The sequence below is a fragment of the Coregonus clupeaformis genome, chromosome 17 (assembly GCF_020615455.1).
Source record: "Coregonus clupeaformis isolate EN_2021a chromosome 17, ASM2061545v1, whole genome shotgun sequence".
NCBI lineage: Eukaryota > Metazoa > Chordata > Actinopteri > Salmoniformes > Salmonidae > Coregonus > Coregonus clupeaformis.
The window spans coordinates 15508421-15522705 of NC_059208.1; the positions used below are offsets into that span (position 1 = coordinate 15508421).

Sequence of the window (14285 nt, forward strand, 5' to 3'; positions counted from 1 at the left end):
ACATCTATTGGCTAGCTCTGGTTCCATCTATTGGCTAGCTCTGGCTACATCTATTGGCTAGCTCTGGCTACATCTATTGGCTAGCTCTGGCTACATCTATTGGCTAGCTCTGGTTCCATCTATTGGCTAGCTCTGGCTACATCTATTGGCTAGCTCTGGTTTCATCTATTGGCTAGCTCTGGTTTCATCTATTGGCTAGCTCTGGTTTCATCTATTGGCTAGCTCTGGTTCCATCTATTGGCTAGCTCTGGTTCCATCTATTGGCTAGCTCTGGCTACATCTATTGGCTAGCTCTGGCTACATCTATTGGCTAGCTCTGGCTACATCTATTGGCTAGCTCTGGTTCCATCTATTGGCTAGCTCTGGTTCCATCTATTGGCTAGCTCTGGTTCCATCTATTGGCTAGCTCTGGTTTCATCTATTGGCTAGCTCTGGTTCCATCTATTGGCTAGCTCTGGTTCCATCTATTGGCTAGCTCTGGCTACATCTATTGGCTAGCTCTGGTTCCATCTATTGGCTAGCTCTGGCTACATCTATTGGCTAGCTCTGGTTCCATCTATTGGCTAGCTCTGGTTCCATCTATTGGCTAGCTCTGGTTCCATCTATTGGCTAGCTCTGGCTACATCTATTGGCTAGCTCTGGTTCCATCTATTGGCTAGCTCTGGTTCCATCTATTGGCTAGCTCTGGTTTCATCTATTGGCTAGCTCTGGCTACATCTATTGGCTAGCTCTGGCTACATCTATTGGCTAGCTCTGGTTCCATCTATTGGCTAGCTCTGGTTCCATCTATTGGCTAGCTCTGGCTACATCTATTGGCTAGCTCTGGCTACATCTATTGGCTAGCTCTGGTTCCATCTATTGGCTAGCTCTGGCTACATCTATTGGCTAGCTCTGGCTACATCTATTGGCTAGCTCTGGCTACATCTATTGGCTAGCTCTGGTTCCATCTATTGGCTAGCTCTGGCTACATCTATTGGCTAGCTCTGGTTCCATCTATTGGCTAGCTCTGGCTACATCTATTGGCCAGCTCTGGTTCCATCTATTGGCTAGCTCTGGCTACATCTATTGGCTAGCTCTGGTTCCATCTATTGGCTAGCTCTGGTTCCATCTATTGGCTAGCTCTGGCTACATCTATTGGCTAGCTCTGGCTACATCTATTGGCTATCTCTGGCTACATCTATTGGCTAGCTCTGGCTACATCTATTGGCTATCTCTGGCTACATCTATTGGCTAGCTCTGGCTACATCTATTGGCTAGCTCTGGCTACATCTATTGGCTAGCTCTGGCTACATCTATTGGCTAGCTCTGGCTACATCTATTGGCTAGCTCTGGCTACATCTATTGGCTAGCTCTGGTTCCATCTATTGGCTAGCTCTGGCTACATCTATTGGCTAGCTCTGGTTCCATCTATTGGCTAGCTCTGGCTACATCTATTGGCTAGCTCTGGCTACATCTTGGCAGGCTGGAGGGGGAATTCTACAAACTGATATCACTTTATTATGCTGCTGTCTGTGTTCATATAAAACAAGCCTGTGTAATCATTGACTTGACCTGCTGCCTGTGTTCATATAAAACAAGCCTGTGTAATCATTGACTTCACCTGCTGTCTGTATTCATATAAAACAAGCCTGTGTAATCATTGACTTGTATACAGTAGTTGTTGGAAACAACATTGTAGGTTAAGTTTAACAGCACTTTGCTGCATCTTTATAACTGAAAAGCCAATAAGTTAGTTGACTACAGACTACTAGACTTTCCATCTGCCATTCACGTGTACAGCACACACTCATTACTGATAACCAGACAACAATGAAGCCATTTATCTACCTGTCAAAACAACTGCCAATGTAATGTGATGAACTCTGAGTCTGCAGGGTGTTAGGGTTACCTCACCTTTCTCCCCACATACACAGGGATGCCTATGATCATGGCGGGGATGGCGATGCCAGCGATCAGAGCGATGCCCACCGGAGCGCCCACCAGCGTGCCCAGCTGCCACAGGATCTTCTTCTTCCTGCTCCACGGCTTCCTACCCCAGAAGGTGCAGCCTGACGGGCTGGAGGGGGGAGAGACAGACGGACACATTATATGATTACAACACAATCCTGACAGGCTGGCCAGGGGACAGAGATGATTACAACACAATCCTGACAGGCTGGCCAGGGGACAGAGATGATTACAACACAATCCTGACAGGCTGACCAGGGGACAGAGATGATTACAACACAATCCTGACAGGCTGGCCAGGGGACAGAGATGATTACAACACAATCCTGACAGGCTGGCCAGGGGACAGAGATGATTACAACACAATCCTGACAGGCTGGCCAGGGGACAGGGAGGGGGAGGGGGGCTATTCAGAGGCAGAACACTGTGGCTACTGTAGAGATAGTGATGTACTACTACTGAGAGTGTTGCCACCCCCCTAACTCCTCCTTTGCCTCTCACCTTAGGTAGTGCAGGTCAGAGATCTCCTTCATGCAGAGCCAGCAGAACTCACAGCCGCACACAGCACAGGTCATGTGGTTACAGCTGCCGTCGTTCATCTTGATGATGTAAGCAGCGCAGCGCGGACACGGCTTGATGTCATCAGCTGGGATGGAGATGGAGACAATTGGAGATGTCAGATATGTGGAATAGAAACCTAGTGTCTGTTTAACAGGTAGAGAGTTCACCTCCCCTAAATCCCAGACAGCACATAGACAGTGCATTCGGAAAGTATTCAGACCCCTTGACATTTTCCGCATTTTGTTACGTTACAGCCTTATTCTAAAATGGATTCAATTGTTTTTTCCCCTCATCAATCTACACACAATACCCCATGATGACAAAGCAAAATCAGGTTATACATTTTTGTAAATGTATACAAATTTAAAAAACGTAAATATCACATTTACATAAGTATTCAGACCCTTTACTCAGTACTTTGTTGAAGCACCTTCGGCAGTGATTACAGCCTCGAGTCTTCTTGGGTATGACGCTACAAGCTTGGCACATCTGTATTTGGGGAGTTTCTCCCATTCTTCTCTGCAGATCCTCTCAAGCTCTGTCAGGTTGGATGGGGAGCGTCGCTGCACAGCTATTTTCAGGTCTCTCCAGAAATGTTCGATAAGGTTCAAGTCCGGGCTCTGGCTGGGCCACTCAAGCACATTCAGAGATTTGTCCCGAAGCCACTCCTGCGTTGTCTTGGCTGTGTGCTTAGGGTCATTGTCCTGTTGGAAGGTGAACCTTCGCCCCAGTCTGAGGTCCTGAGCGCTCTGGAGTAGGTTTTTATCAAGGATCTCTCTGTATTTTGCTCCGTTCAACTTTCCCTCGATCCTGACTACTCTCCCAGTCCCTGCCGCTGAAAAACATCCCCACAGCATGATGCTGCCACCACCATGCTTCACCGTAGGGATGGTGCCAGGTTTCCTCCAGACATGACGCTTGGCATTCAGGCCAAAGAGTTCAATCTTGGTTTCATCAGACCAGATAATCTTGTTTCTCATGGTCTGAGAGTCCTTTAGATGCCTTTTGGAAAACTCCATGCGGGCTGTCATGTGCCTTTTACTGAGGAGTGGCTTCTGTCTGGCCACTCTACCCTAAAGGCCTGATTGGTGGAGTGCTGCAGAGATTGTTGTCTTTCTGGAAGGTTCTCCCATCTCCACAGAGGAACTCTGGAGCTCTGTCAGAGTGACAATCAGTTTCTTGGTCACTTCCCTGTCCAAGGCCCTTCTCCTCCGATTGCTCAGTTTGGCCGGGCGGCCAGCTCTAGGAAGAGTCTTGGTGGTTCCAAACTTCTTCCATTTAAGAATGATGGAGGCCACTGTGTTCTTGGGGACCTTCAATGCTGCAGAAATGTTTTGGTACCCTTCCCTAGATCTGTGCCTCGACACAATCCTGTCTCGGAGCTCTACGGACAATTCCTTAGACCTCATGGCTTGGTTTTAGCTCTGAAATGCACTGTCAACTGTGGGACCTTATATAGACTTGTGTGTGCATTTCCAAATCATGTCCAATTAATTGAATTTACCACGGGTGGACTCCAATCAAGTTGTAGAAACATCTCAAGGATGATCAATGGAAACAGGATGCACCGGAGCTCAATTTAGAGTCTCATAGCAAAGGGTCTGAATTTGCTAAAATTTATAAAAACCTGTTTTTGCTTTGTAATTATGGGGTATTGTGTAGATTGATGAGGGAAAAAACGAATTTAATCAATTTTAGAATAAGGCTGTAACGTAACAAAATGTGGAAAAAGTCAAGGGGTCTGAATACTTTCCGAATGCACTGTATCCCAGTTGAGAACCTTGTTTGTTATTCTGTCCTCTGACATATTGATAACACGGTTCCATAACCTAATCATTTCACCACTGTCTTATTTCACAGGACTCCATCCCATGTTTCCTTCAATAGCAAGGCTTGGGACTAGCTCATGCACTCCCAGAAAACATGGTACGGCTCCATTCTGAATAGTTAGCCGTTTTGGCTTCTTTAAAAAGCCCACATTCCAGCAGCATAGCTCAGTATAGGAGACACACATACATTATAGAGCTGTGAATATGTCCAATAGCCAAGATCTTTACAGATGTGCAGTTTACTACCAACAGACGCTCTACCTGCACAATCTGATAGACTTGATGACCTCCTCAAAGATCATACATTCATCAGACAGGAAACCAAGGTATTTCTATGAGCTAGTGTAGTTTAGGGGCGTTGCTCCAAAAGAGAAGTACTGAATACTTCTTACTGTACCTCTTTTTTCTGAAGTGCATTATCTGGGTTTTATCTTGGATAAATCATCCATCTCCATTTGGTACACCACAGATTGACAGGGTTTTTTCTAAAGTGCATTATCTGGGTTTCATCTTGGTTAAATCATCCATCTCCATTTGGTACACCACAGATTGACAGTGTTCAACATTGCAAATCAAACTCACTCTCTGCAAGCAGGACAATATCATCTATGTACAATGGTTTCCCCAATGTCGTGTCATCTACTTTAACTCCTAGGTTAGCATGCTTGATTTGATGTGCCAAGTCATTTTCAAAAAGGAAAATGTTGGGGAAACCACATCGCCTTGGTTGACCATCCAAGTCAATAGTGGAGTTTCATTCAAATAAATGAAGTCAGGGTTTAGGGCCGGTACTAGTAATGTTGTTAGTGTACAGTTTGTGGTCGTCCATCCATTAACGTTCCAGTGAATTAAAGAAAATTGTTTAGCACTTATGGACTGACTGGGCAGATGGTTCTCAGCCTGTAGGTCCAGCTCCCCGGCCCCTGTGGTCCCCAGGGATCAGGAGACAGATGGGATGTAGCTCAGTTGGTAGAGCATGGCGTTTGCAACGCCAGGGTTGTGGGTTCGATTCCCACAGGGGGCCAGTATAAAAAATTATGTATGCACTCACTAACTGTAAGTCGCTCTGGATAAGAGCGTCTGCTAAATGACTAAAAATGTTAAATGGTTCTCAGCCTGCAGGTCCAGCTCCCCGGCCCCTGTGGTCGCCAGGGATCAGGAGACAGATCCCTGGTGACCACTTCATCATCCTCCCATTCCTCGAAATGTAGAAATCTCTCCCAGCCGGGATCTCTCGTAGGACTGTTCTGAAGTGGAGTTGGATGATTCAATCTTTGTGGGACTTGGCCGATCTGATGAACACCCTCTTTAACGTTTGGCTGCTCTTCAGATGTTGCTTCAGCCGGAGGACATCCACTTTATCCTTCACCTTCACGACTCCTGGTCCCTGGCCTCTCGGTCTCATCCTTTAGGTGTCCACCAGCTCTGGCACCTGCTCACAGCACAGACCCTCCTCTCTCATCCTTTAGGTGTCCACCAGCTCTGGCACCTGCTCACAGCACAGACACTCCTCTCTCATCCTTTAGGTGTCCACCAGCTCTGGCACCTGCTCACAGCACAGACCCTCCTCTCTCATCCTTTAGGTGTCCACCAGCTCTGGCACCTGCTCACAGCACAGACCCTCCTCTCTCATCCTTTAGGTGTCCACCAGCTCTGGCACCTGCTCACAGCACAGACCCTCCTCTCTCATCCTTTAGGTGTCCACCAGCTCTGGCACTTGCTCACAGCACAGACCCTCCTCTCTCATCCTTTCGGTGTCCACCAGCTCTGGCACCTGCTCACAGTTCAATTATTTTCCACGATACTGTCCATTCTTGGACTCAGGAGCTCTGTATCCAGGTCAATAAAGTCACAGATTTCTTTGTTTTTTTGCTCCAAATCGGTTTTCATGACATTTAGATTTTCTATGACCAGCTTCTCCAGGTTGTCACGGAGACTGTCCACCTTGCTGTTTATTTGATTTAGATGTTCTATGAGCAGCTTCTCCAGGTTGTCACGGAGACTGTCCACTGTGCTGTTTATTTGCATTGTGTTTATTGAACAACTTCAGTTCATTCATTATACAAGCAGAGTGGTTTTTGCCAAAGCGAGTCCCCATCGGGTTCTTTTCCGCCAGACCTGTAGCAGCAGACTGATCACCTATGGTTAAAATAGCCTACTTAAAGTAATGAAAGTAACTTTAAGAAGTTTAAAACAACGTATTTACATCTTGTTTTCAAAGTTTGCATTTGGTTCAAAGCATTCTCTTAGACCTAAACGTCAACTGCAGTGTGTGTGTTACCTGCAGCACCACTCTCCTGGCTGTAGCTAAGAGACGAGGAGCTGAAGGCACGCAGCCTCAGGCTCTGGGCTCTCTGCTGCCGGGCGGCGTCACACGTCTGATTGGGGTGCCACAGCTGCTTACAGTGGTAGCAGAACTCTGTGCCACACCCCTCACGCCCACACGTGATCTTAGGACAGCTGGCACAGCCAAAGGCAATGACTGCATACCTGGGGGGACAAAACAGAGGTACAAAACAGGTCATGGTTACATCTTGACTGCAGGAGAGAAATGGATACAATGAAATCTGTGCTCAATGTGCAGGAGTCTGCCTGTGTCCTCAGAACACCCCTGTTTCTATCTATGTTCATTCATTCAGATTCCTCAAATCTAGCAGTACTAATGTATACGGACGAAGCCATCGATCACGTGACACCATTCATTCCTATGTGAAGACTGAATAGCGCATGGGCAATTTCACGGTAACGGAATTACGCTGAGACTCCGATTTTTCACTTTAAAATGTATGCCAAGCAATGGATTTTGTTTTGCATACATTTCGAAGTGAGAAATCTGAGTCTCAGTGCATGCATTTGAAGCCAAGGAAGTGATGTTGCAGGCTAGCTCAGTGCTGCCCCCTCTCATTGAGTAACTCAAGTTGAAGGCCGACCAGGGTACTGCAGGCTGCCATTAGCTACTAAATTATCCTTAGAACTTATGTGTGCAATTTTTAAATTACATTTACATTTTAGTCATTTAGCAGACGCTCTTATCCAGAGCGACTTACAGTTAGTGAGTGCATACATTATTATTTATTTATTTTTTATACTGGCCCCCCGTGGGAATCAAACCCACAACCCTGGCGTTGCAAACGCCATGCTCTACCAACTGAGCTACATCCCTGCCGGCCATTCCCTCCCCTACCCTGGACGACGCTGGGCCAATTGTGCGCCGCCCCATGGGTCTCCCGGTCGCGGCCGGCTACGACAGAGCCTGGATTTGAACCAGGATCTCTAGTGGCACAGCTAGCACTGCGATGCAGTGCCTTAGACCACTGTGCCACTCGGGAGATAATAATAATAAATTATTAATAATCAGTGCAAGGACATACATCTGGTTTAATAGAAGCAATTATTGGTACCATGATTGTCTTTGAAATGTGTATTTATTCACACAAAGATTGACCACGAAGATAGCCATTTCCCCTTCACTATAATGGGGGGTCCTGTTTTCTGCTAACAAAGCCTGCAGTACCGGTGGTCGGCCTTGAACTTCGTGGCTTCAATGAAAGGGGGCAGTCTTTCACCTGGCTAGAACACAACAACCCTTCAGAAAGTCTCCAGGCTGGATCAGTGGTGATGTGAGGCTGGATCAGTGGTAGTGCATAACATTTACACTCGCCAAATGCGGGTCAATTTAGGTATTGGCAGTTAAGAATGTCTATTTCACCAGCTACATTGGCGTGTGCTCAATTTGCAAGGCCCTATGATTAAAAGTAAAGTATGAGCACATGTGCGAGTTAGGGTTGGAAAAATGCTGCAGTAGCTGTTTTCAAAGTATTTCTGCTGCTTTGTTTCATAGATGCTAATTGCACAAAGAAACAGATCCTAGATCCCACCTCACGCAGCAACACTGCCTGGCAGGGGAGCTGTGTGCAATGAGTGAAGTGCTGATAGATTCATTTTTGGAGGCGCTGCGCACAGGCATAAAACTCCCGCCCTTAAATGGGCAGCTAAACATATTGTCTGATATTTTGATTAAAAGACAAAAAAATGTATTAAATTGAGTAATATACCACATTACTTCTTACTAATATATTTATTGTTTTAGAAACATTACAAAGCATGGCCATCCGTTATTTTTCTTTAATGTTGTGTTTTTTGATGTAATTAAGGCGAAAAAATATTTTGGCTGGTAAAAAAATCTGAGTGGCTGGTAGATTTTGTAATCTACCTGACACAGTGGCTGGTGAATCAAAAAGTTAATTTTAGGCCCTGATCAGTAGTGATGGAGCAGGAGGAGGTAGAGCAGGAGAAAGTGGTAGAGGAGGAGGAGGAGGTGGAAAAGGAGGTGGTAGAGGAGGAGGAAGAGCAGGAGGAGGAGGTAGAGGAAGAGGAGGAGGTAGAGGAGGAGGTAGAGGAGGAGGTAGAGCAGGTGGAGGAAGAGGAGGAGGTGGAGGAAGAGCAGGAGGAGCGGCAGGAGGAGGAGGAGCGGGAGGAGGAGGTGGTATAGCAGGAGGAGGAGGAGCGGCAGGAGGAGGAGGAGGAGGTAGAGCAGGAGGAGGAGCAGCAGGAGCGGGAGGAGGAGGAGCAGCAGGAGCGGGAGGAGGAGGAGCAGCAGGAGCAGGAGGAGGAAGAGGAGGTAGAGCAGGAGAAGGAGGAGGTGGTAGAGCAGGAGGAGGTAGAGCAGGAGAAGGTGGAGGAGGAGGAGGTAGAGTAGGAGGAGAAGGGGGAGGAGGTAGAGCAGGAGGAAAAGGAGGTAGAGCAGGGAGGTAGAGCAGGAGGAGAAGGGGGAGGAGGTAGAGCAGGAGGAGAAGGGGGAGGAGGTAGAGCAGGAGGAAAAGGAGGTAGAGCAGGAGGAAAAGGAGGTAGAGCGGGAGAAGGAGGTAGAGTAGGAGGATGAGGAGGAGGTAGAGCGGGAGGAGGTAGAGCGGGAGGAGGAGGAGCAGCGGGAGGAGGAGGAGCAGCAGGAGGAGGAGCAGCAGCAGGAGGAGGAGGAGCGGCAGGAGGAGGAGGAGGTAGAGCAGGAGGAGGAGGAGTAGGAGGTAGAGCGAGAGCAGGAGGAGGAGGTAGAGCAGGAGGAGGAGGTAGGGCAGGAGGAGGAGGATGAGGAGGTGGAGCAGGAGGAGCGGCAGAGCAGGAGGAGCGGCAGAGCAGGAGGAGGAGGAGAAGGAGGTAGAGCAGGAGAAGGCAGAGGAGCAGGAGGAATGTACCATCAGGAGGAAACAGAGGTGGATTAACCATCAGGAGGAAACAGAGGTGGTGTAACCATCAGGAGGAAACAGAGGTGGTGTAACCATCAGGAGGAAACAGAGGTGGTGTTACCATCAGGAGGAAACAGAGGTGGTTTAACCATCAGGAGGAAACAGAGGTGGTTTAACCATCAGGAGGAAACAGAGATGGTTTAACCATCAGGAGGAATGCTCTGATGTCCTCTATGGGCCACTGAGGAGCAGTAAGTCTGGAGGTCTAATGTATTCTCCTGAATCATCTGATCTGGGACCAGTCACAGTGCTGCTGCTGCTGCTCCATGGTCAGTGAAACAGACTGACTGAGGTAGCCTTTGGCTGTCTGCAGGGGAGCAACTTTGGTTTTAGAAGTGGGGGGGGGGGGACAATTATTATATATATTTTTTTTATCTAGTCGGAGAAACACTCCCAAACAGCCTACCCTACCGCTCTGAGGTGTCTGCATGGTCCTAAAGCACATCATTGCCTCGTTTTGTATCACATTCCCATGCTAAAACTGGGGGGGGGGGCAAAAATGCTATTTCAGAATGTGGGGGGACATGCCCCCGTCCCCAGTGAAAGTTGCACCCCTGGCTGTCTGTCCTGCAGCTGGTGGCAGCACAGAAAACCCCCTATTCCTACTAACTGTTAAAGGCCCATGCAACTGACTGACTAACTGACTGACACGGTGCGGACTGTAACAAACAGCAGTAGGCTTCAACACTAGGAACCAGGCTGACTGTGTGGACTGTAACAAACAGCAGTAGGCTTCAACACTAGGAACCAGACTGACTGTGTGGACTGTAACAAACAGCAGTTGGCTTCAACACTAAGAACCAGACTGACTGTGTGGACTGTAACAAACAGCAGTAGGCTTCAACACTAGGAACCAGACTGACTGTGTGGACTGTAACAAACAGCAGTAGGCTTCAACACTAAGAACCAGACTGACTGTGTGGACTGTAACAAACAGCAGTAGGCTTCAACACTAAGAACCAGACTGACTGTGTGGACTGTAACAAACAGCAGTAGGCTTCAACACTAGGAACCAGACTGACTGTGTGGACTGTAACAAACAGCAGTAGACTTCAACACTAGGAACCAGACTGACTGTGTGGACTGTAACAAACAGCAGTAGGCTTCAACATTAAGAACCAGACTGACTGTGTGGACTGTAACAAACAGCAGTAGGCTTCAACACTAGGAACCAGACTGACTGTGTGGACTGTAACAAACAGCAGTAGGCTTCAACACTAGGAACCAGACTGACTGTGTGGACTGTAACAAACAGCAGTAGCCTTCAACACTAGGAACCAGACTGACTGTGTGGACTGTAACAAACAGCAGTAGGCTTCAACACTAAGAACCAGACTGACTGTGTGGACTGTAACAAACAGCAGTAGGCTTCAACATTAAGAACCAGACTGACTGTGTGGACTGTAACAAACAGCAGTAGGCTTCAACACTAGGAACCAGACTGACTGTGTGGACTGTAACAAACAGCAGTAGGCTTCAACACTAGGAACCAGGCTGACTGTGTGGACTGTAACAAACAGCAGTAGGCTTCAACACTAGGAACCAGACTGACTGTGTGGACTGTAACAAACAGCAGTAGGCTTCAACACTAAGAACCAGACTGACTGTGTGGACTGTAACAAACAGCAGTAGGCTTCAACACTAGGAACCAGACTGACTGTGTGGACTGTAACAAACAGCAGTAGGCTTCAACACTAGGAACCAGACTGACTGTGTGGACTGTAACAAACAGCAGTAGGCTTCAACACTAGGAACCAGACTGACTGTGTGGACTGTAACAAACAGCAGTAGGCTTCAACACTAAGAACCAGACTGACTGTGTGGACTGTAACAAACAGCAGTAGGCTTCAACACTAAGAACCAGACTGACTGTGTGGACTGTAACAAACAGCAGTAGACATCAACACTAGGAACCAGACTGACTGTGTGGACTGTAACAAACAGCAGTAGGCTTCAACACTAGGAACCAGACTGACTGTGTGGACTGTAACAAACAGCAGTAGGCTTCAACACTAAGAACCAGACTGACTGTGTGGACTGTAACAAACAGCAGTAGGCTTCAACACTAGGAACCAGACTGACTGTGTGGACTGTAACAAACAGCAGTAGGCTTCAACACTAAGAACCAGACTGACTGTGTGGACTGTAACAAACAGCAGTAGGCTTCAACACTAGGAACCAGACTGACTGTGTGGACTGTAACAAACAGCAGTAGGCTTCAACACTAAGAACCAGACTGACTGTGTGGACTGTAACAAACAGCAGTAGGCTTCAACACTAGGAACCAGACTGACTGTGTGGACTGTAACAAACAGCAGTAGGCTTCAACACTAAGAACCAGACTGACTGTGTGGACTGTAACAAACAGCAGTAGGCTTCAACACTAAGAACCAGACTGACTGTGTGGACTGTAACAAACAGCAGTAGGCTTCAACACTAAGAACCAGACTGACTGTGTGGACTGTAACAAACAGCAGTAGGCTTCAACACTAGGAACCAGACTGACTGTGTGGACTGTAACAAACAGCAGTAGGCTTCAACACTAGGAACCAGACTGACTGTGTGGACTGTAACAAACAGCAGTAGGCTTCAACACTAAGAACCAGACTGACTGTGTGGACTGTAACAAACAGCAGTAAGCTTCAACACTAAGAACCAGAGGAATGCGTGAGTAGCTCTAACTGTGCTCTGCTGAGGGAAAAGAAAGTTCCAGCTAACTCAAACCATTCCTGAAAAGAAGGACATGGCTGCCAGCAGCTTAAGAGCAGCAGGCTGAACACAGCCAAGCAAGGAGGCCTGAACACCGTATGGCTATAAAGACAGAGGGGAGAGACCGGGGGACTACAGAGGCTGGAAAGTATGTAGAGTGTTTCTGAAGTCGTCTCAGTAGCCAATGAAAGCAGACACGGACCCATTGAACTGCCTGCATGCTATGAAATGATTATTCTGAGTGTAGTGTATGCAGTGGTGGGAAAAAGTACCCAATTGTCATACTTGAGTAAAAGTAAAAGATATCTTAATAGAAAATGACTCAAGTAAAAGTGAAAGTCACCCAGTAAAATACTACATGAGTAAAAGTATTTGGTTTTAAATATAAGTATCAAAAGTACAAGTATAAATCATTTCAAATTCCTTATATTAAGCAAAGCAGACGGACACATTTTCCAGTTTATTTATTTACAGATCACCAGGGGCACACCAACACTCAGACATCATTTACAAACGAAGCACAAACGAAGCACTTGATAAGTGTGTAAATTAGACCATTTGACTGTCCTGCTTAACTAATACTTTTAGGTGTCAGGGAAAATGTATGGAGTAAAAAGTACATTATTTTCTTTAGGAACGCAGTGAAGTAAAAGTTGTCAAAAAAATTAATAGTCAAGTAAAGTACAGATACCCAAAAAAACTACTTAAGTAGTACTTTAAAGTATTTTTACTGAAGTATTTTACACCAGCGAGTGTATGTATTCTGAATACAGGAGCATGTCTCTGAGTCTGTCCTGTAACCATGACGTTTTCTCCTGTTCATTCATTAGCTGCCTGACCCCATTTCAACGCTTCCTTGTCTAGCTAAGATTCTTCAATCCTTGGTAAATGTACAACTTTGCTCTTCTTTATCTGAGAAATGTATTTTGAATGTAAATCAAATTGGGGTTTAGGCCTGGGCATATAACTATTACAGCAACCACTTTAGTTGTTAATGATCTTGTCAATGCTTTAGACACTAAAATGAAATGTGCTGCTTTGTTTGTGGACCTGTCAAAAGCGTTTGATAATGCTATTTTATTTAATAAATTGTCCTCGATAGGCCTGAGCTCTGACGCCTGTTCATGGTTTCATGTTTATCTTAGTGACAGAACTCAGGCCATCGTGATTGATGGGGTTAAGTCTGAATTTCATAAAGGTGTACCACAGGGGTTGATTTTTGGGACCTGTTCTCTTCACTATTTATATAAACACCATTGGTCAATTTGTTAAATTTAAACTTCATCTATATGTGGATGATACTATTATGTATGCTATTGCCGTGACTGTAGATCTGGCTGTGTCAAAACTACAGTCAGATTTTATAGCTATGCAGGAATCCCTTGCTGATCTAAAACTAGTGCTTAATATGGGCAAAACTAAATGCATGTTGTTTTTAAAACCTCTCCATCCCTCCCTGTCCGTCCCTCCCTATCCCTCCCTGTCCGTCCCTCCATGTCAGTCCCTGTCCCTCCCTATCCCTCCCTATCCCTCCCTCCATGTCCCTGTCTCTCCCTATCCCTCCCTCCATGTCCCTCCCTATCCCTTCCTCCCTCACTGTCCCTCCCTGTCCATCCGTCCCTCCATGTCCCTGTCCCTCCCTATCCCTGTCCGTCCCTCCATGTCCCTGTCCGTCCCTCCATGTCCCTGTCCCTCCCTATCCCTCCCTGTCCGTCCCTCCATGTCCCTGTCCCTCCCCGTCAGTCCCTCCCTCCCTATCCCAGCCACGTGGTACAACAGACACCCTGGGCCTGGCTTTCTGCCAACACCCAGTCAGGAAGGGAATTAGACAGCTAACAACTTTAAACAGAACAACATGACTAGGGGATTACTGACTGTTCTGTATGGCAGAGCCAGGCAGAGAACACTGGGGACAAACCGGACAGAGAGAATGGATCTACAGCGCCTTCAGAAAGTATTCATACATTTACATTTTAGTCATTTAGCAGACGCTCTT

General features: G+C 46.8%; 1 protein-coding gene across 1 annotated transcript in view; it reads right to left on the reverse strand.

Moving 5' to 3' along the window:
• LOC121585961 (E3 ubiquitin-protein ligase RNF19A) overlaps positions 1–14285 on the reverse strand; it is an 86682-nt gene that overhangs the window by 12423 nt on the left and 59974 nt on the right. Inside the window, 3 exon segments of the mRNA XM_045226118.1 lie at positions 1894–2056; positions 2449–2593; positions 6619–6827. Of these exon segments, the coding sequence (XP_045082053.1) occupies positions 1894–2056; positions 2449–2593; positions 6619–6827 (517 nt within the window).